The sequence below is a fragment of the Taudactylus pleione genome, unplaced genomic scaffold (assembly GCF_031769625.1).
Source record: "Taudactylus pleione unplaced genomic scaffold, aTauple2 ptg000093l, whole genome shotgun sequence".
Classification (NCBI taxonomy): Eukaryota; Metazoa; Chordata; class Amphibia; order Anura; family Myobatrachidae; genus Taudactylus; species Taudactylus pleione.
The window spans coordinates 3,758,015-3,783,436 of NW_028284495.1; the positions used below are offsets into that span (position 1 = coordinate 3,758,015).

General features: G+C 44.0%; 1 protein-coding gene across 2 annotated transcripts in view; it reads left to right on the forward strand.

Moving 5' to 3' along the window:
• Positions 1–25,422, forward strand: part of LYPLA1 (lysophospholipase 1) — a 52,709-nt gene that overhangs the window by 11,887 nt on the left and 15,400 nt on the right. For both annotated transcript variants that reach the window (XM_088469538.1, XM_088469539.1), the window contains exons 2-6: positions 5,756–5,787; positions 8,174–8,239; positions 9,230–9,277; positions 19,268–19,338; positions 23,983–24,056. In XM_088469538.1, coding sequence (XP_088325664.1) covers positions 5,756–5,787; positions 8,174–8,239; positions 9,230–9,277; positions 19,268–19,338; positions 23,983–24,056 — 291 coding nt within the window. The remainder of the gene's footprint in view (positions 1–5,755; positions 5,788–8,173; positions 8,240–9,229; positions 9,278–19,267; positions 19,339–23,982; positions 24,057–25,422) is intronic.

The following is a 25,422-nucleotide window of genomic DNA, read 5'->3' on the forward strand; positions in this document are numbered from 1 at the left end:
CCGGCATAGAGACTGGCTGGGGGACTGCTGTGTGGGCAGCCAGTCTACCTGGGTCTGCTATCACAGGACCACCGGGATGTAAAGTCTGGCAGCCGGGGGGGGGGGGGAAGTATGGCGGCGGCCATGTCAGTTGCCGGGTGGTCCATGCAGCATAGGGGAGGTACGCTTCCTCGGCGGCCCCTCCCCCAACCCGAACTACGGCCCTCCTGAGGTCCCGCTTTTGGGTTGCTCCACCCAGCTTCCTATTTGGGCCAGCTACAGACCACACTCAGTGCTCTCTATGGCTGTTGCTCAGGAAATATTGGGTCAGTCTCGCTGTATACTTCTCCTTTGGGATAATTTATATAGAAGCTCCATATATGCTACTAGGCTTTGCTAATTATAGTGCATGGGAGCCTAAACAAATTGCATAGACTCTGCTAAGTATATATGCATTGTTCGTGACCTGTGAAACTGTGTGTATGTATTGCTTACATTTCATTACTGTTTCTTTCGCTGCAACCGGTGTGTGGGGTGGGGTCACATATATATATATATATATATATATATATATATATATATATATATATATATATAATTTAGACTTTAAACTATGTCAAAAGATTCTGAAAGGCAGGTGGCTGAGGCCCCTCTTTTGATATCATGTGTAGCCTGTAAGGCAGGTTTGTCCTCTCAGGACTTTGTGCAAAATGGCTTATGTTTTCGCTGTTTTAGAGAGTCTCCATAGCAATCAAATTTGCCGCCATCGGGTCAGGAACCCCCTTGGGCTGCTTTTCCCCAGATCATGGCACAGGTGGGCGAAAGATTGGCAGTTCCAGCTGCTCCGGGGGTGAAAGTTCAGCAGCAATTGCAGCCAGCTGTATTTATGCCTCCTATGTTGCCATCTTGGATGGATATGTATGCGCATGGGCAAGCAGGCCCTTTGTCGTCTTTGACTTTTCAGCAGCCACCTCAGATAGCCAAACCTGAAGGGCCAAAAGCTAGAAGGCGTTTGGCTATGCAGGCAAGTCAGGACACAGATTCTGATTTGTCTTCTGAGGAGGATGAAGTATCCTCTCTGGGATCTCTCTCCACAGAAGAGGGGGATCTTTTCCCAGTGGCTGATGTCCCATTCTTAATTAGGGCGGTCAAAGCGGTTTTGAATATCGAGGAGGCATAGCCTATACATAAGAAGGCTCCGGTGTTTAAGCGCCAGAGGGTGGTCAAAGCGGAGTTTCCCGGGTCGGAGCATTTATCGGAACTTTTGGGCGAAGCTTGGAAGGCTCCGGACAAGAGGTTCCATGTGGCTAAAAAGATTTCGGTTTTATATCCGTTTTCTTCTCAGCAGTGTTCTAAATGGGAGGTTCCACCGTCAGTGGATACGCACGTGGTACATTTAATGAAGTTTTCCACTTTACCAGTACCTTCAGCCTGTTCTCTTAAACATCCTACTGATAAGAGGCTGGAGGGTTGCCTTAAGACGATTTTTTTCAATCTCAGGGGCAGCTACCCGGCCGGCAATGGCTACAGCCTGGGTGGCTAGAGCCATAGAAGAATGGATGAAGGCTTTGGCCGAGTCCTTGCCTGAGTTGTCCAAAGAACAGCAGGATATAGTTTCCTATGTGAAGGAGGCTTCTTCTTACCTTGGAGAGACAGCTCTAGATGCAGGAATATTGTCCGCCAGAGCTTCAGCAGCCTCTGTAGTTGCTCGTAGAGCATTATGATTAAGAGATTGGAAGGCTGATTCAGGGTCCAAGAGGGCCTTAGAGTCTCTACCCTTCACAGGTGGAGTCCTTTTCGGTTCGGAATTGGACAAAATTGTAGCCTCGGTGGCAGCCTCTAAGGCTGCAGGGTTACCCTCAGCATCAGGGTCTAGACAAAGGTCTTTTTCCTTTCATAACTTTCGGCCTCAGGGGAAGGTCAGAGGGCAGCCTTTTGGTAGAGCAGGTGTTGGTAGAAAGCCATCACCTAAAAAGCCCTGGCAAACCAAACGCACAGGTTCCAAGCCACAGGATAAACCCGTGGCCTGATGGGACGGGCCTCCCCCTGGGAGGCCCGACTTCTTCGGTTTTCGAACGTCTGGCGTCTCACAACAACAGATGCCTGGGTTCGGGAAATAGTTTCCCAGGGTTATGCCCTAACGTTTTGGAGAAGTCCGCCCCAAAGGTTTTTTTCCATACCCCTGCCTGTGGGGTCGGTGAAAGTGTTGGCTATACAGCAAGCTGTTCACTCCCTGTTGAAGACAGGGGTGATTGTCCGAGTGCCACAGGTTCAAAAGGGGTTTTATTCCAACCTGTTTCTGGTTTGGAAGCCAAATGGGTCTTTCCGACCAATTCTAAATTTAAGGGACCTCAATACGTTCATACGGGTACCCAGGTTTTGTATGGAGACCCTGAAGTCAATAGTATTAGCCTTGGAACCAGGGGACTTCATGGTATCCCTCGATATTCAAGACGCTTATTTACATGTGCCCATTGCATCAACAGTTTCTGCAGTTTGCAGTAGGGCAGGACCATTTTCAGTTTCAGGCATCACCGTTCGGCCTGTCCACAGCCCCCCGGGTTTTTACCAAAGTCATGGCAGTGATAATGGTAGCCCTCAGGCGCCTGGGCATCAGAGTTTTGCCTTACTTAGACGATCTTCTGCTAGGGCAGTCTCCGCAGGAGTTGATGAGGCATCTCAAGATGACAATCTCTTGTTTGCAGAGGCACGGTTGGATTGTGAACTGGAAGAAATCCTTCCTTCAACCAGCACAACAGTTGGTGCACTTAGGAGCACAACTGGACTCTGTAAAGCAGAGATTGTATTTACCGGAAAAGAAGATTGCGGTCCTACAGGGGCGCATATGCAATCTTTTACACAACAGGCAAATATCAGTGCATGCGGCCATGCGAGTGCTGGGGTCAATGGTATCCACCTTCAGCATGGTGCATTATGCACAGTTCCACTCGCGCCCGTTGCAACGGTGGGTTCTCTCATGCTGGAACAGGGATTATCGGTCGATAAAATCTCAGAAGATCTACCTCTCCCCAGAGGTCAGGTTGTCCCTGTCCTGGTGGCTACGGACGGACAACCTCAACCAGGGTCGGCCGTTTTGGATATTGGATTGGACTCTCCTCTCCACCGATGCCAGTCTTCGGGGTTGGGAAGCAGTGTTAGGCCCGCATGTCTTCCAGGGAAGATGGACAAGGGCAGAAAGTTGTCTACCCATAAATATACTGGAACTGAGGGCAGTTTTCAGGGCATTGGTACAAGCCCAGGATCTTGTGCACGGCAAGCCGGTGCAAGTACAGTCCGACAATGTTACCACAGTAGCTTACCTAAATTGGCAGGGAGGCACCCGAAGTCGGGGAGCCATGGCAGAAATGTCAAGGATCCTAGTATGGGCAGAACGTCATCTTCCTGCGATAACGGCAGTTTTTGTACCAGGGGTGCAAAATGTGGAGGCAGACTTTCTAAGTCGGCAGGACATAGACGCGGGGGAGTGGGCTCTCCACCCGCGGGTATTCCAGGTCTTGGTGGACAGATGGGGTCTTCCAGAGATAGACCTTATGGCCTCAAATCGCAACCACAAGGTCCCCAGGTACGGGTCCAGGACCAGGGACCCACGGGCAGACTTCACGGATGCGTTGTCAGTAAGGTGGAAGTTCGGGCTGGCGTATCTGTTTCCGCCTCTAGCTCTTCTTCCCAGGGTAGTCAGAAAACTCAAACAAGAAGACACCATGGTGATATTGATAGCCCCTGCTTGGCCCAGGCGCCATTGGTTTACCGATCTACAAAACCTCTCAGTGGACACGCCTTGGCCACTTCCTCTCAGGCGAGATCTGCTGCTACAGGGTCCCTGCTGGTATCCGGATCTCCCTCGGTTAGCTTTGACAGCATGGCTCTTGAGGCCTCTGTGTTAAGAGCCAAAGGGTTGTCAGAGCCAGTAATAAAGACCATGATGAGGGCACGAAAGCCTTCTTCGGCCCAGGTTTACTATAGGGTTTGGCGTGCTTTTTTTCAGTGGTGTAAACTGAGAAAATATGATCCTAGTGTGTTTAGGATCTCCCGAGTCCTCGCTTTTTTCCAGTCAGGGTTAGAGCGGGGTCTTCGCCTGGCCTCCCTAAGAGTGCAGGCTTCTGCGCTTGGAGTTTGGTTCCAGCATAGGGTTGCTTCGTTGCCTGATGTAAAAACCTTTTTTCAGGGAGTTTTGAGGGTGCAGCCTCCGTTTGTTCCTCCGGTAGCACCATGGGACCTGTCTTTAGTTCTTAAAGCTTTACAGGCTTCCCCCTTTGAGCCATTGGAGTCGGTAGATCTCAAATGGTTAACAGCAAAAACAATTTTTCTTTTGGCCATTGCTTCTTCTCGTAGGGTGTCCGACCTGGCAGCCTTGTCAGTTCGATCTCCTTTTCTAGTTTTCCACCAGGATAGAGCGGTGCTGCGGACCCGAGCAGGATATCTCCCTAAGGTGGTATCACGATTTCATATAAACGAAGAAATTGTGGTCCCAGCTTTTCATGTGTCAGTGCTGTCCTTAGGGGAGGCTTCCCTGGATGTTGTGCGTGCTTTACGTATTTACGTGGAGCGCACCAGCAAGTTGAGGAAGTCTGATTCTCTTTTTGTTCTTTATGGCTGCCATAAGCGGGGATGGCCAGCCAATTAGCAGACTTTAGCAAGATGGCTTCGTATGACCATATCACAGGCATATACTCAGGTGGGTTGTAGGGTGCCAGACTCGATCAGGGCACACTACGCGGTCTGTGGGTCCTTCATGGGCAGCCCGCTGGGGCGCGTCTGCGGAACAATTGTGTAAGGCAGCCACGTGGTCGCCTATCCACACCTTTATAAAATATTATGCATTTGACACCTTTGCCTCTCAGGATGCCTCCTTTGGGCGCAGGATCCTCCTTTCTTCCGAGACACAAGAGCATTCCTGTCCTTAGGGGTACTGCTTGGGTATATCCCCAATGTGATGGCTGTGGACCCCATGGACCCCGAAGAAGAAAATAGGAGTTATGGTATGACATACCTTTGTTAACTCCTTTTCTTCGAAGTCCATGGGGTCCACAGGACACCCACCCTAACGCACCTAGTGTTAATGGGTAGTTTTGTTGTATCTCTTAAGTGTTTCCCTCGTTGTGAGAGAATGGTCTAGAGAACATATGTCCTTCCTTCTTACCTCTTTTTTTTGCCCTCTCTTGGTGGGCTTTGTGACAAACTGACGCCCTGTGACCAGGGGCGAGGTATATGGGGGAGGACCTAATGCATCCTGGGAGCTGAGAGCTTGGATTAACTGTTTGGTGCCTGGATGAATCCATAAACCCCAATGTGATGGCTGTGGACCCCATGGACCTCGAAGAAAAGGAGTTAACAAAGGTATGTCATACCATAACTCCTATTTTCTTGTTGCAATCTTTCTCTGTCATTGGAAACTTGTGGGAAGTTGGCATGACTTTGTAGAAATTGGGGAGTTGTTTAGACAAATTGTATATGTGGCTTATTTTGAGCTCTTTTTTTTGTTTTTTGCTTAAAATATTGAAAGATGTGTTTTTTTTTTATGTTTGTTGTTTTTTTAAGTATACATGTTAGAAAATGATTGATATTTCGGATAGTCACTGAGCTGTCTGAAGTGATAGGAGATGTATATATGTAAAGTGTACATGCTTAGTTTAAGATTTAACACCTAACAAAGCTATTCATAATACCTGTATTGCCAGTGACTTTGTTCTCCCCTGCCAGATGTTTTTGTTTGCCTGTATAAAGACATGTTTTAATACAGTTTTATCTGCTTCAGGTTATATTCCTACATGGTTTAGGAGATACTGGGTATGTATGAATGTTAAATCATTATGTGTTGTTTTTCTGTTTGTTTTTTACATTGGTGCACTCTCCTTTTACCACTGTCTTAAAACACGCGCCTAAGCTGTTGTTAAAAGTAGGGTGACATACGTGGTGTTAGGAAGAACGATCACTGCAAGATATCCTATTACTGCATAGAGTCCCGGGATCTAAATTTAACAATTGCAGTTGCTTAATGATCATGTCATACACATAGGGGGTGATTTAATTTAGTGCATTATGGTGGGCTGTCTCTTCTCGCACCTCTATAAGTTACGTGGAAACATCTGCCTTTGCTGACATATCTTGTGATGCCTTTGTAAGCCAAATTAGCTGCACTCACAGGTAATTTAATTATTTAAGGAGAGCTATATCCAGCAGTGTAAAGAGTGGATAAGTTGTACATAGCAGCCGAGCACCATCTACCTATTATTTTATAGAATGTACTTGAAAAATGTCATCTCAAAGCTGATTGGTTGCTATAGGCAACTTCTACACTCTTTACACTGCTTGCAACATCTTTCCCTTAATCACTGAGGGCCTCTTGCTAAAGTCACTAAGAGGAGAGCTTTATAGAGTAATAAGATGTAGGCATAAGACATGTTTAGAACATTTTGGACAAGGTATAACGACTTATCAACTCATCTAACCATACTGTTATCACATAAGCAGGTAACCTATACACATATCTTTGTAAACATTTTGTACTTTGTGCGGCCCAGAAAACACATTTACTTATAGTGACTGTGTTTTTTCCACTTAAAAATAACCTGCAGGAAATGTATTCTGCAGCAAGCAGCCACATGCAAGGATTGTTGCGACTACAGTTTACTTGTGCCGATTTAAAAAGATGCAAAATGTGGCCTAATTCCTGCAGTGTTTGTGTGGCTGCGAAAATTGTTTGGGTTTTTGCAGAAACATATTGCTGTGGTTTGCAAATTCCATCCAAGATGTTACAGACCAATTCAGCACACAAGAGTTTAAACATTGCACTGTTAAGGATAGTATACTAATTGATGATGCACTGTTTTATGTGTAATGCATGGTGACTCCTTCATGCAGCGTGACTCTTAACTGGTTTTTCTTTTGAGGGCCATTGTAACCACAGCTTGCTTAAGCTAGTCATATACTGCACGCTAAACATTCAAACGACTGGTTGGAGCTATTATCATTCAATTTATTCTAGCAAATGATAATTAGGCAATTGCTAAAAAACAATCTGCAAAAAATGGTCATTACCAATTAGTTTGATTTTCTGACTTGTTTGAATTGACCAGCCTCAACCTGCAGATATCATTCAAGTCGTGCAAGTGTGTGGGAAAGTGCAACAATATTCTATCCAACTAAACTTTTCTATACCCAGGAGGGGAGTTTTCATATATTTTTGTGCCCCCCCCAATACAACCTGTGGAACCTGGTGTCAACTGGCCTGTGGTTTGTTGGTAACATGGTGGGTCTTCTCTTTATGGTTTCACCAGCCGAGGCTGGCAAAGTCTAGTGTTGGTTATACAATTATCAGGGGGAAACTAGGCTGAAAATGGTAGTGGTAGTTAAAAATAGCCCAACACTTTTTTTTTTTTCTTTTTTTTAATAACATCGGCGGTGGAGCTAGCTTCTTTGCAAGCTCTGGCGATTCAGTCCCTTATTTAAATTTTGCTTGGAGTCAAATGATAATCTGATGATTGTACGGGGAGAAAAGATTTGTATCAAACGACCTCTAGAGACAGAATATTGGGCATATTTCATGAAAAAAATTTGTTTGTATATGAAGTCACGATCGTTTACTTGGTCTGGTCTGATGATAAAGCTGGTAGTGTATAGTTGGCAAGCAGCCTACAATCATAGGGGGCGATTCAATTGTTTTGGGCGTCTATATGATTGGGTGTCCAACGGAGCAATTGAATTGTTGCTCCATTCGGAAGACTAAAGCTGCGGGGAGACACACTTTTCGGGCACTCTAACGGTGGTTTGGGCGCCCTAATCACTTCTGTATACGGGTTTAGCAGTTTGAACCTGGTGCTTTTAGGCGCATTAAATACTAACTGGCGCCTGAACAGACGAACAATTGAATTGGTCCGTTGGGCACCTATTCGTATAGACTCCCAGCAGGGGGCACGTAAAACAATTGAATAGGCCCCATAATGTCAGCAGCTATAAGTTAAAATGTCAACATCATAAATGTTAGCATGGGGAAAATGTGAACATGGACAGAATATCGACATTTGCATTACACATAGGGTTAGGGTTACCCTGACATTAAAAACAGTGTTGACATGGTGACCTAACAACCATGTCAACATTCTCATGTTGACTTAACAAATGTCAACATAAAATACCGAACCTGTATAGACAACCTCTCTGCTTCAAATTTCAGGCATGGCTGGGCAGAAGCAATGGCGAGCATAAGAAGTCCGCACATCAAGTACATCTGTCCTCATGCGTAAGTGTCATCTATGGGTACACTGCTGTCATTTGTTAGATCTCTAGACCTGTTTAGGATCTGTTCTTAGCCAAAGATCAAACTTTCATTGTTATAATAGTAGCTATTCATATAACTGTTACCCATCTCTCATGGAGGCCCTTAGTAAGCTATTATAGGCCCTCATTCAGAGCCGTTCGCTATTTGCGGTCGTTCGTTTAAAAACAAGGGGTGGCTATTCAAATGATCCGTACGCACATTGCTGTCTGTCCACACCTCTAAGTCTGAACGAGCGTGCAAAACATACGCTCGTTTATTTGTTAAAAACGCCCCCTGGCCGCTCGCATCCTACGTCATGTCCGCTATTTATTAGATTAATCGAGTACATCGACCAGCGTATGAACTGCTCGCTATTCTTGTGGTTGGTGTTTGCTACCACAAATTTGCGTGCAGTTCTGGCTATAAAATAACCCAGTGACGTGGTCAATGACGCTGCTGTTTTAAATATACACACCCATAAAACGCCCGCTTTGACCTTTAAGCATGCCTGCGTTCGGATCTCCACTCCCCATTTTCAAGCACCTTCCCCTGTTACCACCCACATACGCCTCATTCTGTCACTCAAAATAGCAGGCACTCGCTATATAGCGTACAAAGGATTTTCGGCCGCACTGACTGGTTCGCGCATGCGTACTAAAACGCGTACGCATGCGCAGATGTGCAAACATCGCTCGGAACGAGCGTACAGCCGCTAACGAGCGGCTCTGAATGAGGGCCATAGTCTTTATATGTACCCTGATACATAACATACATACATGCATGTGCTGTGGGTGCCAATGTTCACAAGGACAGTTTGCTACTTTCTTACATTGATAGTTAAAAGGATTATTGAATCTAGATTAATTGTAAACCGGTATAATACAGAGCAGACAACAAATGATTTTGTAGCCACACAAGATTTCCTCAATAGCCAGTGTCAACCTTTGTGTAAATGTAGATTTCTAATTTTAGGCCCATCACGCCAGTTTCACTAAACATGAACATGGCTATGCCTTCATGGTAAGTAACCCCACGTCACACTTGCACAGCTTCGCATTTTGTTTTCACTGTTCTAAAGTAAGTATAGGCTGACTAAACCTGCGGGGTTAAGATTGTGGGTGTGGTATGAAATGTCGATTTTCTGAATGTCGTCAGTCATAATGTCGACATGAACATTAGGTCGACAAGCAATATGTCAACATTCACAAATATCAACATGTTCATTATGTTGTCTTACAGTTTTTTCTGTATATTTTAGCCTAGCCCCTAACCCTAAAAATAACACAAAAATTATAATGTCGACATTCTGATGACAACATGTTATATGTTGACCCTATGTCATTGTTGACGTTTTGACTGTTAACCTTCAGAACCTTTCGACAATCTTACTGGATCCCCAACATTGTTAAGGACATCTGTACTACATAATGGCCTCTGAAATCCACTATGTGAACAATAGTGCAGCCACAAATCTATACAGTGTATAGTAATTCCAGATGCAAATGTCTCTGTTACTAACCAAGTAAGAGGTAAATTTGTAGTAGTAATTATTAAAATTCGGTGGCCCAGAGTTTTGCTGCATCATATGCAAATATATTGCCCTGTACAGGAGTTACTGCATTAACTGTGACTGCCGTACCTTACTAATGTCATCTCAGTCTGTTTAGATGCAGTTTTCAAAGCATTATTAGTAGAGCTTTGTTTTGCAGCTTCTCTTTGCAAATGTAGGGCAAGTATTAGTGATCCTTTCCTTTGGCTAGCTTAGCAGGTGTTGCCATATGCCACCGTATTATGTTGGGTATAGCTCTGGTTCCTCTCATAGATAATGCATTTGCCTGGCAAAGAAATACTGTGTGTCACAGACTATGATCAGATCTTCTGTGGTGTGTTTACCTGAAAACATCAAGGCAACTGTTACATTATCACCTTAATGCAGTGTTTCCCAAACACTGCATTAAGTGCTCCCTATGTGGAATGAGTTTGGGAAACACTGCCTTAATGAAATCATGAACAGTTTGTTTCATTCCATATTATCACTGCTTTTTTTGTGATTAATTGCAGAATACTCATCCCTTCCCCAGTTGTGTCTACCTTTTGAAGAGCAAAAGTAAACCTCACAAAACTAGTACTGACTACATCAGGCTCGAGAACCAGTTTTGCAAGTGCTGTATTAACGAAGCCCATCTTAAGATCTTTGTTTACTGTTGGTGGTTTGCATATACTTAATCACTGTAGATCTAGAATCTTCAGCTCTTGAAAGTAAAAGGAGAAAAGTCTGCCCTACACAATACAGCAGCAAGTAAAGCTGGGTACACACTGTGCCAACAGATCTGCCAACACAGAGGCCGATATACAGGAATAATCTGACTGCTGCCTTGAATACAATGTGAAAATATATCGACCCACAAATTCAGCTACACCAGAAAGAAATAAAAGAAGTTCATGGCGCTGACAGATAAATTATATTTAATTGCACAATAAAAGATCCTAATACATATACTTCAATTATAAATACATATAATGAAATGCATAAAATAAAACACTAAGCCAAATCCCCATTAAAAAGCTCTGAATCCAGGTTCAAGACACGTGTCTGTCATAAACGGTAAGAAAACTGCCTTATCTCCACATGTATCCAAAGGGGTAGTAACACAGTTAAAAATCTGTATCCATCAATATGAGAGTGGATCCAATATGAAAAAATATATCCAATATAAAAATGAAAATGAAGTTGTGTCATTTTGGTTATATGTAGCTCATTGCATGCAGGTACATCACAGACTAAGTTTGTCCCGCAGAAAGAACAATACGTCTCCGTTTCATATAAATCATTGTCACCTGAAGAAGCTGCTACAGGCGGAGAAACTCGTAAAGACTTTTTACTTTTTGAAACCACTGCCCGGTTATCACCGACATCATCCCCTTCTGGTTATATATAATGGGAGCCGCAGACTCGGAGCAGCGGCGGTGAGATTCCAACTTCTAATTACTCTGCCACTGCACATTAACTTGACTGAAAAGGTGAAGCACTTTGAGAGAGACGGCTCATAAGGAACTGGCCTAAACTGACCATCTGTATAATAACATTGAAGTCTCCTGGGCAATAATGTTTGATGTCCGATATCTGTGACTTGTATCGAGCCAAAGGAATTCGTGTCTACCTATTCCTACATGGCAATGATTTATATGAAACGGAGACGTATTGTTCTTTCTGCGGGACAAACTTAGTCTGTGATGTACCTGCATGCAATGAGCTACATATAACCAAAATGACACAACTTCATTTTCATTTTTATATTGGATATATTTTTTCATATTGGATCCACTCTCATATTGATGGGTACAGATTTATAACTGTGTTACTACCCCCTTTGGATACATGTGACGATGAGCACAGTTTAGGCAGAGTTTTCTTACCGTTTATGACACACATATTTGGATCTAGAGCTTTTAAATGGGGATTTGGCTTAGTGTTTTATTTTATGCATATCATTATATGTATTTATAATTGAAGTATATGTATTAAGATCTTTTATTATACAATTAAATGGAATTTGAATCTGCCCGGCCAGTTGAGCTGTCAGTCACCGGCAGCAAGTGTACAAGCAGTCTGCAGATATATCGGTCATCTGTTGTGCTGAAGATCAGATGCGACATATCTGTGAACGTAGTAGATTTATAAAGTAAATTAAGAGCCACCTTGTTTTCAAATGTGCCCTGTATACAGAGGGATCACCCGGTGTGGTGACAGCCGATGCGGCACGTGCAAAAACAAGAGATATGGTAAGAACTTACCTTTGTTATCTCTGTTTCTACGAAGTCCACAGGGTTGACCTTGGGGATATAGCTGGATCAGGATCCATGGGCACCACACAGTTAAGCTTTTAGCTCCCAGGATGCACTTGGGTCCTCCTCGATACCCCGCCCCCGAGCCACAGGTACCTCAGTTGGTATGCAGCCTAGGCCGGAGGAGAATATGGAACAGAGAGAAGGAAGACTGGAACACACAAGAAACCATACTCACAGAAATGGGAGACGGAAACACCGGTGACCAGCAACACAGCCCATTTGAAGCCAGGTGCGTCAGGGCGGGTGCCCTGTGGATCCTATGGACTTCGTAGAAACAGAGATAACAAAGGTAAGTTCTTACCATATCTCTTGTTTTCTACTTCAGGGTCCATAGGGGGTCCACAGGGTTGACCTTGGGGATGTCCCAAAGCAGTTCAACTAAGGGCGGGGACGCTCCTGTGCAGAAAGGAGAATCCTGCGCCCGAAGGATGCATCCTGAGAGGCAAAGGTGTCAAACGCATAAAATCTTAAACATCTGAACCGAAGACCAAGTGGCTGCCTTACACAGCTGAGGCACCACGTCTAGCAGCCCAAGAAGGGCCCACAGAACGAGTGGAATGAGCCTTAACAGAGGCTGGAACAGGTAAATGCTCTTGTATATAAGCCTCCCTAATAACAGAACAAAGCCAACGGGCCAAAGTCTGTTTGTTGGCAGGCCAACCCCTCTTATGAAAACCAAAGAGGACAAACAAGGAGTCGGACTTTCGAACAGAAGCAGTCCGATCAACATAAACTCTGAGAGCACGGACAACGTCCAACGAAGTCTCCCCTGCTGTAAGATCAGGGGACTGAAAGGCTGGGACCACCAGTTCCTGATTGATATGGAACTTAGAGACAACCTTAGGTAAAAACTGAGGACGAGTGCGAAGCACTGCTCTGTCCTGGAGAAAAAAATTAAGAAGGGGGACTACATGAAAGTGTCCCCAACTCGGAAACCCTCCTTGCTGAAGCAATAACCAGGAGAAACAGTTTTAAGCGTTAACCATTTGAGGTCAACTGACTCAAGAGGCTCAAAGGGAGGTCCTTGCAGAACTCGAAGAACCACCGCCAAATCGAAAGGTGCCACCGGAGGCACAAAGGGCGGCTGAATCCTGAGAACACCCTGGAGAAAAGTCTGTACGTCCGGTAACATAGCAATTCTACGTTGGTACCAAACCGATAAAGCAGACACGTGCACCTTCAGAGAGGAAAGGCGTAAACCTAAGTCCAAACCCGACTGAAGAAAAGCCAGAATCCTTGAAACTCTGAATACCTGAGGATCATAGTTTCTGGACTCACACCACTGAAAGTACGTGTGCCACACTCTATGGTCCTGGGACCGGATCCGGTGAGGCAACCCGTTCCAGTTTGCTAGAATCAGCCTCTGCAGAGGCCTGGAGTGAAACTGGGCAAATTCCACCATGTCGAATGCCAACACCATGGACCCCAGCACTCTCATTGCCGAGTGTACCGAAAGACTGGCACAATCCAGGCAACTGCGTATCCGCAACTGTAGGGAAGATACTTTTTCTGGAGTTACAAAGATCCGCTGCTGACGAGAGTCTAGGAGGGCCCCCAGATGGACCATCTGCTGAGATGGGATCAGGGATGACTTCCTCCAATTTATTAACCACCCGTGCGTCTGCAGACAAGCCACCGTCAGTTGGAGATGTTGCAGCAGAACCTCCGGAGAGCTTGCCAGCAATAGGAGGTCGTCCAGATACGGTAACAACCGTACCCCCTGGTTCCGAAGGTGGGCAGCCATAACTGCCATCACCTTGGTAAACACCCTCGGCGCTGTGGAGAGCCCAAAAGGCAGGGCCCGGAACTGGTAGTGATGGTGCAACAGAGCGAACCGCAGATACCTCTGATGTGACGTTGCTATCGGCACATTGAGGTAAGCATCCTGGATATCCAGGGAGACCATGTAATCCCCTGGTTCCATAGCCAGAATTATGGAATGCAAGGTTTCCATTCTGAACTTGGGAATCCTGAGAAACCTGTTCAGAGACTTTAAATTTAGAATGGGTCGATGGGAGCCATTGGGTTTCTGTAGCAGAAACAGCGTAGAATAGTACCCCATCCCACGCTGAGATTGTGGAACAGGTACAATGACCCCTGCAGTCAGCAAGGAGTCTATAGCTTCCCTGATCAGCATAGCCTTGGCTATGTCCTGAGAAGGACTCGTGCAGAAAAACTGGTGAGGCGATCTGCGCCGAAAAGACAGGGCGTACCCCTGGGAGACCACTTCTCGCACCCAGGCATCGTGGTGGTATTGAACCAGCTCTGGGCGAATTGAAGAAGGCTTATCTTCCTGTTTGGAAGAGGGACGCCTGGCACTCCAAGCTTGTTTCTTGGACTTGGAGGCAGACTTAACTGCTGCTTGCCTCGGGAAAGACTGACCTCTTGCCTTACTCTGAACCCGAAAGGTCCGAAAAGCCGAACTCCGGACCTTGGCAGATGCTGCAGCTGAAGGAAGGAAGGCCGACTTGGACTTAGCCAGTCTATCCACAATCCTATCCAAGTCTGGACCAAAAAGTAATTCCCCATTAAAAGGTAAGGCCTCCAGGCCCTTCTTTGAATCAGCGTCCGCTCTCCAGGACCTCAGCCATAAGGAGCGGCGGGCATGCACAGCCGCAGCCGACACCCTAGAGGTTAGCAGACTAGCGTCCAAGGAAGCTTCTCCAATATAAGAAGCCGCATCTCTCATCTGTCCTAGTAATGCCCTCTGGACTTCCTGAGTATCCTCAGGAAAAGTGTCCTCTAAGGCATTGGCCCAACCCTCAATGGCCTTAGCCACCCAGGAAATGGCCATGGACGGGCGAGCAATTGCTCCCGAGAGGGAATTAATAGACTTAAGGCAAGCCTCAACCTTTCTGTTCGTGGGATCCTTTAACGAGGAAACTGACGGTATTGGCAGCGTAGCACTCCTAATAAGGCGTGTGACGTGGGAATCCACCGCCGGTAGAGCTTCCCACTTCCTACAATGCGCCTCCGGGAATGGATAATTGGAAGCCAACCTCTTTTGAGGCACAAATCTCTTACTGGGTGTCTGCCAAGCCACCGCCATATGATCCGTTAATTGATCAGACGGGGAACACCGCCGAAGTCACCTTAGTCTTTTTAAAACTAGGGAATTTTGACTTAGGAGCAGGTGCCTCATCCTCTATTAGGAGAATGGCACGCACCGCACTAACCACAGCTCGTACATTAATAGACGACCGAGATTCCACCTCCTGAGCCGAGGTGTACAAATCGGAGTCATCCTGGACCTCACCCTCATCTGAGGACCCCTCAGTGTCCGAAATCTGCGCCGCATGCAACTTATGTGCACGCTTAGACGCCCCTGCAGACCTGTCATTCTGCAGCATCGACTGAAAAGTCGAAGATGCAGCTGCCAGACTCTGGACTGAACTGGAGAGCACGTCCACCCATGGTGGAGGAGCTGCCACATTGGCCTGGAAAGGCACCACAGACTGTTGTGTAGCAGAAGTGGCCTGAAAATAGATAGGCAATCCTGAATAAGGATCCACAGTCTGTGACCCAGAGGAACTCTGCAATAATTGCGGGGTACCCTGGGAATGGGAAATGGTAGGCTGGGACAGAGTCCTCGTAGGGACAGCAGACGGAGCCGCAAGGCGGTCCGCCAGAGACACCAGCACCTGTGAAAACATAGCCCATGGTGGCTCCTGTGTCATAGGGGGTCTGGATTGACCAGGAGTCAACTGACACCGCTCTCAAAGGCCATCCAGAGATGCCTCTTCCCTATGTAATCCCACAGAGCAGCGCCTGCAGGAAAACAACACTCGAGTCCTGGAGTGCTCAACTTCACCCTCAGACATGACCAAATATAATGTACAGACAAAATATATATGGCAATAGAGGAAAAAAGAATTGCACTTCCCTGTGTGCTGAACAACAGTCCTGAATATGGCACTGTGTAGCACACAACTGTATGTGACAGACCTCACAAATACTTGATTTATATATGTGAGGTTAGTAGAAAAGCCCCTCCTCCACACCTGTAGGCCTAAGGAAGAAGGAAAGAGATAGATGTAAGCTGACAGTAATAAGAGAAAAATACAGACAGCAGCACTAGCAAAAGTCACCTACCATGCAGGAAGAAATACTTACTGCACCTTTACACTACACTCAACTGCCCAGATTCAGTGTCTGGGAGGGCTATAGCGCTGTGTACGCTGTCCTAACAGGGGAGAGGTACACAGGGGGACCGGTCCGCGTGCTCCTGGAGGGATCTGCGCTGCCACATGTAGAAAAAAATGGCCGCCAGAGACCTCAGAGGAGGAGTGGCCGAGTGAACTGCAGCTCAGGGACGCTAGACATGCAGGCTGAAAAGCGCGCTGAGCTGAGGGGAGGAGCCGCTGAACAGGGAAGGCTTCCTCCCCTGGCTGGCCATTAACCCCAGGGATGCTGGCTTCCCGGTTATCCCTGGTGGTCTAGTGGTCCCACGGTTTATGGGGGGGTCCCGCCACCACTGCCAGCAGCCTCCGTTCTGTCCCCAGGACCGGAGGCTAAAGGACTGCATTTTAAGGCATTCCGCGCGGCCGCCGCTAGCCAGCGACGCGCGGCTTACCTGAATCCCCGGCGACTCCGGCAGCAGTCCTGGAAGGTAGACAGAGTCCGGCTAGTACGGACTCTGGCCTCCCGCCGCGATCCCCAGATCAGTACTGGCGTCGCGGCACCAGTCGGGGATCAGAGCGGCAGTGTGGGCGTCTGTACAGACAGCCCTTCGCTGCCGTCTGTAGTAAAAAGAGAAACTAAAATAAATAAAATCTATTAGAAAATAAAAAGCTTCTGGGGGCTGCTCCTGAATCCCCCCTGCGCGGTGACTGACTCCAGCCGGGCACCAACTTACACTCAGGTACCTGTGGCTCGGGGGCGGGGTATAGAGGAGGACCCAAGTGCATCCTGGGAGCTAAAAGCTTAACTGTGTGGTGCCCATGGATCCTGATCCAGCTATATCCCCAAGGTCAACCCTGTGGACCCTGAAGTAGAAAGGGGGTGTGGTCGTGTGCCCGCAAGTTTACGTCCTCTTCACACTGGGGGGCTTGCCCAGCGCTCATAGAACTGCTGGGAAGCGTCCAGACTCCTCCAGCACAGTGCAAGATTACATCATCCATCAACACTGGTGACCTCAAAATAGCAGAGCAACTCTGCTAGTTTGGTGTCAACCGATGCGGCTTGCACCCCCCAAGTAACGCCACTCCCTGTAAGGATGAGGGAACAAGAAGCACCATTCATAATTGATTGTCTGGAAAATGCCATTGGAAAGCAAAGTAGGATGTTTGAGTAGTCTACATAAGAAATAAAGGTGTGGAGCAGGAGATCTGTAGCATTCTATTTGAGATGTGTGTATCCCGGATATGTTGTATAATTGAAAGCTGCAAGACATGGAAATGTGTGGGTTGAAGGAGAATGATGAATTAATGATGACTCAAGGGAAATGTCTTTTAAAGTATATAAAATGTCAGTGCTATGGACTGCATGAGTTAGCAGTGATGTTCCAGCATTGAATTATGGGTGCATTTGAGACCTCTTAATGGAATTACTGACAGACCATTGGAAATACTTAACCAATATAAAAGTAGTGATGATATGCTAGAAACAGATCTAGGTGCAGATGATATTAAACTATTGGAGAATGTTAGTTTTTCAAGTGAAACAGTTTAAATAGGAGACCGAACACCGGATTCAATTAAAAAGACAAGTAGCAACTCATTTGTAAACGTTCAATAACCAGTCAGACGTCTACAAAACCAAGGAAAAGAGTATAGAAATGACCTTGTAGACAATATGACTTTGCTATCTCTGGTCCACTTAAATACAGAGCTTCTGTGCAGGTAAGAATAGGCTGTTATCATTATCAGGGTATATATCTGCAGTTTATAACCTATATCACTGTACTCTTACTCAAATAATATAAATCATTATCCAACTAGCCAGCCTGCAGACAACTGGTATAAATAGTATAACTTCAATACATTTTGTGCTGGTGAGTCGAGCATCAAAAACCTGTTGGTGATGATATTTAGTAAGATGGGCATGGAGGGAGTTTCAGTGCTAGAAGGACACTTGTCACAGGATGGACAGTATGGGGCTGATTGCAGCGTCTTTGGCCGCAGTGGCATCTGCCTAATATACTAATGCTGTGGCCGATTTTCATAAACCTTAGACGCTCACTTGCAGCATCTTGAGAGAGTGCATTTCCGCCTATGGCAGGTGTAGTTTCTCCATCTGAGTTTGGCCTCCTCGTGTGCACGGTTCAGTGTCTTTAGACGCAGCCGTTATAAGCTACACGTCTGCTTGGCCATCCCGGTTATCTTCCAGGAACATCCACTAATATTCACAAACCCTGCGTCCGATTCTGTACTGCGCCTCTGAGCGCTAACAATCGGGACGCATGCGCAGACTTAAAACATCAGCCGACTGCGTGCGACTTCGACACTGTGTCCAACTAAGAATCAGGCCCTATATCTGATTCGAAGACATGAAACTGTAACAGTAATAGCCCAAACAGTATGCTATAATTAAAGGTAAAGTTTTATCAATCGAATCAAAAGTAACAGAATTAAAAACAGTAATTACATATATTTAAGTTCAGCTTTTCAGTTAATTAACACAGTACAAACAGTCAGTACAGCAAAACTTGATACTGGCAAGCCATGGTTATTTGGCACTTCATTACAAATGCATCTTCTATTTTTTTTATTGATTTTTTTAATTCTATTTTGCCCTGTTTCTAGCAGTACTTTGCTTTTTGGAAAAGGCAGACTTTTACACTGTAATTATAAAATATTAATTTAATATCACAGGTTGTTGTAACTCTCCCTGCTAGCTTTGTCCTCCCCGATGCAATCCTGGAGAGACTTTAAATATATCTGCTTCTTTCTAATTAATTTTTAAATGACAATGTGATTAAAAATTCATTGTGTCCACAGGGCAAAGCAGGCTTAGCGTTGTCTGGAAACAACATGACATACGACTAATGGTTCCTTAAGGCTTTAAGAGTAGCATAGTTCTGCATGGTGATATTTATGTTTCATTCACTTGAGTTGTTTGCGATTGAATTAGGAACCATTGCGATGACCAAATTGTGTATCCTATACAAATAAAATTAGTACCTGGAGCATTTTCTTAATGACCTGTTTTTATTATATTTAGGTTTGACATAATTGGATTGTCTCCAGATGCTCAGGAGGATGATGCTGGCATCAAGCAAGCTTCAGAGAATAGTATACTGTTTTTCCTCTATTATTCTACTTCCCCAACCTCCATATCAACCCAAGACAATACAAGGAGGAAACAGCTAGTGTGATTTACTTCCAATCACATATTCTGATTAATACTGAACAATAATATTTATACAAATGTCACTGCTCACCTTTTTTTGGTGACATACCCATGGTTGGCTTAAAGGTGAAGTTTTAATTATATATATATATATATATATATATATATATATATATATATATATATATATATATTATTACCAGTCAAGAGTTTGGACACACCTTCTCATTCAATGTTTATTTAAATTATTTTCAACATTAGTAGATTGATACTGAAAACTATGAAAGAAGACATGGAATTATGTTGTAAACAAAGTGTTAAACAAATCAAAATATGTTTTATATTTTAGATTCCTCAAAGTAGCTCCCTATTGCTTTGATGACAGCTTTGCACACTCTTGGCATTCTCTCAATCAGCTTCATGAGGTAGTCTCCTGGAATGGCTTTAAATTAATGTGTGCCTTGTCGAGTCAATCTGTGGAATTACTTGCCTTCTTAATGTGTTTGAGACCATCAGTTGTGTTGTGCAGAGGTAGGGTTAGTACACAGTGGACACCACTATTTGACTACTGTTGTAATCCATATTATGGCACCAACCACTCAACTCAGTAAAGAGAAATGACAGTCCATCATTACTTTAAGACATGAAGGTCAGTCGATACGGAAAATTTCAAGAACTTTGAATGTATCCTCAAGTGCAGTTGCAAAAACCATCAAACGCTATGATGAAACTGGCTCTCATGAGGACCGCCCCAGGAAAGGAAGACCAAGAGTTACCTCTGCTGCAGAGGATAAGTTCATTAGAGTTACCAGCCTCAGAAACCGCTACTTAACAGCAATTCAGATTAGAGACCACATAAAGTCTTCACAGAGTTCAAGTAGCAGACAAATCTCAACATCAACTGTTCAGAGGAGACTGCGTGAATCAGGCCTTCATGGTCATAATGCTGCGAAGAAGCCACTACTGAGGATGAACAACAAGAAGAAGAGAATTGTTTGGGCCAAGAAACACAAGGAATTGACTTTAGACCAGTGGAAATCTGTACTTTGGTCTGATGAGTCCAAATTTAAGATTTTTGGTTCCAACCGCCATGTCTTTGTAAGACGCAGAGAAAGTGAGTGGATGGTTTCTGCATGTGTGGTTCCCATTGTGAAGCATGGAGGAGGTGTGATGGTGTGGGGATGCTTTGCTGGTGACACTGTTGGTGATTTATTCAAAATTCAAGGCACACTTAACCAGCATGGCTACCATAGCATTCTGCATAGCCATGCCATCCCATCTGGTTTGTGCTTACTGGGACCATCATATGTTTTTCAACAAGACAATGATCCCAAACACACCTCCAGGCTATGTAAGGGCTACTATACCAAGAAGGAAAGTAATGGAGTGCTGCGTCAGATGACCTGGCCTCCACAATCACCCGACCTAAACCCAATTGAGCTGGTTTGGGTTGAGATGGACCGCAGAGTAAAGGAAAAGCAGCCAACTAGTGCTCAGCACCTCTGGGAACTCCTTCAAGACTTTCGGAAAGCCATTCCAGGAGACTACCTCATGAAGCTAATTGCGAGAATGCCAAGAGTGTGCAAAACTGTCATCCAAGCAAAAGTGGGCTACTTTGAGGAATCTGAAATATAAAACATATTTTGATTTGTTTAACACTTTTTTTTTTGTTTACAACATAATTCCATGAGCTCTTTCATAGTTTTGATGTCTTCAGTATTAATCTACTAAGTTGAAAATAATTTAAATAAACAAAAACCATTGAATGAGAAGGTGTCGTCCAAACTCTTGACTGGTACTAATATATATATATATATATATATATATATATATATATATATATATATATATATATATATATATATATATATATATATATATAATATATATATTTTATTAAAACTTCACCTCCTGCATGTCTGCCATATTCATATGGACATGTCTGGAACAACCTTTAGCCAATTAGATAATGAGACTACTCATTCAGGAAATCCGTGCTGACCTTGTAGGAGACAATGACCTGACCACTTGTATAAATACGAGGGTTGTTCGATAAGTAAGGTAACAAGACCTCTCACATGTGCAATGTTCTCTATTTCATTCTAATTTCCCGCCAGGCCAGAGTAGGTAGACCACTGCTTCCCCTCACAGCCATTAGACTACGCATCATATCGGTAAAGCTGGGTACACATTATACGATGTGTATACACTGCCTACTAACGATGCGACAGATGACATATCATGCAGTTGGTTGACACCGAACGATATGGTGAACGACCCCACGATATGTCGTTCACCAGCTGCATCCACAAGCATGAGGTCTTTCATCAAAATGACAGATTGAGCAGCATGTAGGCTCGATCCGTCTATGCGATGAACGACCCCGTGGGAGTGCGCAAGGTTGTACACACTGGCCGATGTGGACGATATGGCGACCCAATCCGCCAGATCAGATGGCATATCGTCTAGTGTGTACCCACCTTTATACTGTCACAACCTCAGTTGTAAGTTCCGGGACTGGTGGAAACATGCTCAAACATGGAGGTGCGTATTTTGACCAGATTTCTGTGTCTAAACGGCACATCAGCAGCTGAAATTCATCTCCAACAGGCTTGGCTTTGGTGCACTGCCTTTGATAACGGGAGGACAAATGTTCAAAATGAGCAGCGATCCGTCCGGGCAAGCATGTCCACCACAGATGACAATTTGTGCCGCATTGAAGGTCTGATTCAGGAGGACAGACTCATGTGATATTGCTATTGAACTGAACATCTCAGTGGGTACTGTGCACAACATCGTTCATGAGCAACTGGGGTACAGGAAAAAGTGTTCATGCTGGGTACAGAAGCAACTAGGATGGGAATGTCTCTCCTGCACTTGGCGTAGTACCACGAGGAGGGAGAGCAGTTCCTGCAGCATATTGTTACAGGCGATTAAAACGTGGGTGCATCATGTGACACCAGAGAAGAAGCATATCCATGACATGGAAACACACATCGTCCCCAACTTCAGAGAAATTCAAAACAACTCCACAAGGGTGTGCTTCTTGTTGATTTCCTTACCAAGGGAGATACTGTGAATGCTGTCCACTATTGAGACACCATGAGACAGTTGCGGAGGGCAATTAGTTGAAAATGACCTGGGTTTCAGCGAACAGGCGTAGTATTACTGCATGATAACACCAGGCCACACTCAATAAATAAAATCAAATAACTGCTCTAAATTACCTTTGCTGGGACATAACATTCACCATATATGAATTAAATGGATTTATTCAAAATAAATAAAATAACAAGGACATATACATAATAGGACGTTGGTTAGCATAGCTTAAATATGAACATCTCAAAGCACAAGAAATAGTTCAAATAACACTCCCCACTTGTGGATTGGTTATGTTACATAAAATAGAGCTGATCAGGCTCTTCTCATAATTTATAAAAACAAGATTAATAATCTAATACAAAATGTGGACATTCGGCCAGTTCTTTTTCAGGCCGAATTTCCACATTTTGTATTAGATTATTAATCTTGTTTTTATAAATTATAAGAAGAGCCTGATCAGCTCTATTTTATGTAACATAACCAATGTACAAGTAGAGTGTGTTATTTCAGCCATTTCTTGTGCTTCGAGATGTTCATATTTATGATATACTAACCAACGTCTTATTATGTATATGTCCTTGTTATTTTATTTATTTTTAATAAATCCATTTAATTAATATATGGTGAATGTTATGTCCCAGCAAAGGTAATTTAGAGCAGTTATTTGTGTTTATTTCTTGTAATTGAGGTTGGTAAACACTTTTTTTTTTTTTTACTGCTGTAATAGTGGCAGATTCCTCCTAATTAGTATAAGCGCTGTGTTTCTCTTTTTCCACACTCAGCCAATTACATGTTGTTACGGCGCTACCATTGGGAGGTACTGAACCATCCTCCCTATAGCCCTAACCTGGCACAGAGTGATTTCCATCTATTTGAAACATTGAAGAAGCAACAGGGTGGAAGGTGATTGACAACCGACGGTGAAGTTCAGCAAGCCGTTATGTCCTAGCTTCAGGCGCTTTACACTGATTTCTTCTATGCCGGGATACATGCCTTGGTGTACCGTTGGAACAAATGCTTAGACAAGTATGTGGCAAAATAATCTTTACCAAGGTCATACTATTGATTATACGTATATGTACGAGTTAAATACATTTCCGCAATGAGGTCTTGTTGCCTTAATTATTGACAACGGGGATATTTCAAAGAACTAACCTGTTTTTATGTGTGTCCCATTTTAATATATTCCTTTATGGAATACTGTTGTGGTCTTAAAATCTATGTCACTGATTTAGCAAACGTGAAAATAAACCTACTGTAACAGCTTTGCAATGCAGGATTGTATTACACAAATCAGTTCAAATGTTCTGTAATTGTAAACAAACATCCCTTATTAATGCATCTTCATATTGACTTCAAATGAATGGCTGTATATTGAAAAATATTGAATTAGACAAATGTCACGGAATTAGCCACATAACTGTTTGAATTACCACAATTACATTATAACAAAGAGTAACCAATGATTATCTTCTTTCCAGTTAAAGCACTAATAGACCAAGAAGTAAAGAATGGAATACCCTCAAATAGAATTATTTTGGGAGGATTTTCTCAGGTAAGTGAAACCATTATATGGACTAGTATACCCTAATTCACAATATATATTTCATGGTGTAGGAGATGAGGAGCAGCTCTGATGTGGAGGGGCGTATGGCTATTAAAGTGAATTACACTGTGGATCTTTAAAAAACAAACAAAAAAACCCACTTTCAATAGTACACATTAGTAGTATAAAATGTACTACAATAGTTAATGAAGTCCCAACAATTGATGTATGTATTCATTAATCAAATGAAATAGACAGGACTGGATGGTAGGAGTCCTTTTAATGTCCCAAATATAGATTTATTTTATTTAGGGACCAGGTTGTTTAATAATATCAATGACATTTAATTCAAACCTTTAGCGATACAGAGAGTAGCCATTTTGCGTACCACTTGCAGTACGGAGTTAATCTGCGTATCAATTGCAGTGCTTGGGTGAATAGAGGTATAATGTATAATGATATCTCTGTTGGAGCATTGCATCTTAGTCGCAATGCCGATGATCTCCTCTAGAGCAGGCATAGTGTTAAAGTGTCTCCTAACGCAGGCAGAGAGATCCCATGCTTGGTGGAAAGCTTCAGAGGCCTCATAACCCCCGCCACTTGATGTTACCTTAACACACTGGATGGGGAACAGGGGTAAATTACCCCAAATGGGGTAAAAATGAAATTCCTGGGGGCAATGGACGGACAGCCGGGCATGATTATTAATCACAAATAAAAACTAATAATAAGCGCTAGTATTACTAATAATCCTCGTGATAAAATTCCTACTGGTTAAAGCTCACTGATCTGCCACTATTCAAAATGTGAGGGGTAGAGACTCACAAAAAACAACCATTGTGGATGAACAGAGCTGACCACAGAGAGCATGAAACAGTATTTAATTGCATAAAATATGATAAAATCGACAACAAAAACCCTCTAAAAATAAGCACACTGTGAGTACACAGTTAATGTAAATAAATAGCAGCACGAGTGAAAATATAATTGCATAACACCATTAAGGTATCCATTAGGACTCTTCCTATAGGTACACATATACAAATCTAAAAAGCACCCAGTCCGGCGGACCAAAAAAATATCAGTCGATGTGCAGTTAAATATGATAACTGGTATTACGCACAAAAAAATGGAACATGAGATAGTGTCATGAACAAGGGCATCATTGCTACCAATAGCCAGATTCCGTTGGTGCAGGACCAATAATTAAGTCACTTTCCTAAATGGATATCGGTCATACAGTACTCCCCGGCTAGTCAGCCTTCCACGTTGGTAATAACAAGTCTCTGGCCGTGCACGGCTCTTGCAACTGAAAATTCAAGGTGAGTACTCACGTGGCTCACCGCTAAGTGAGCGGTGGGGGAATGAACGACCG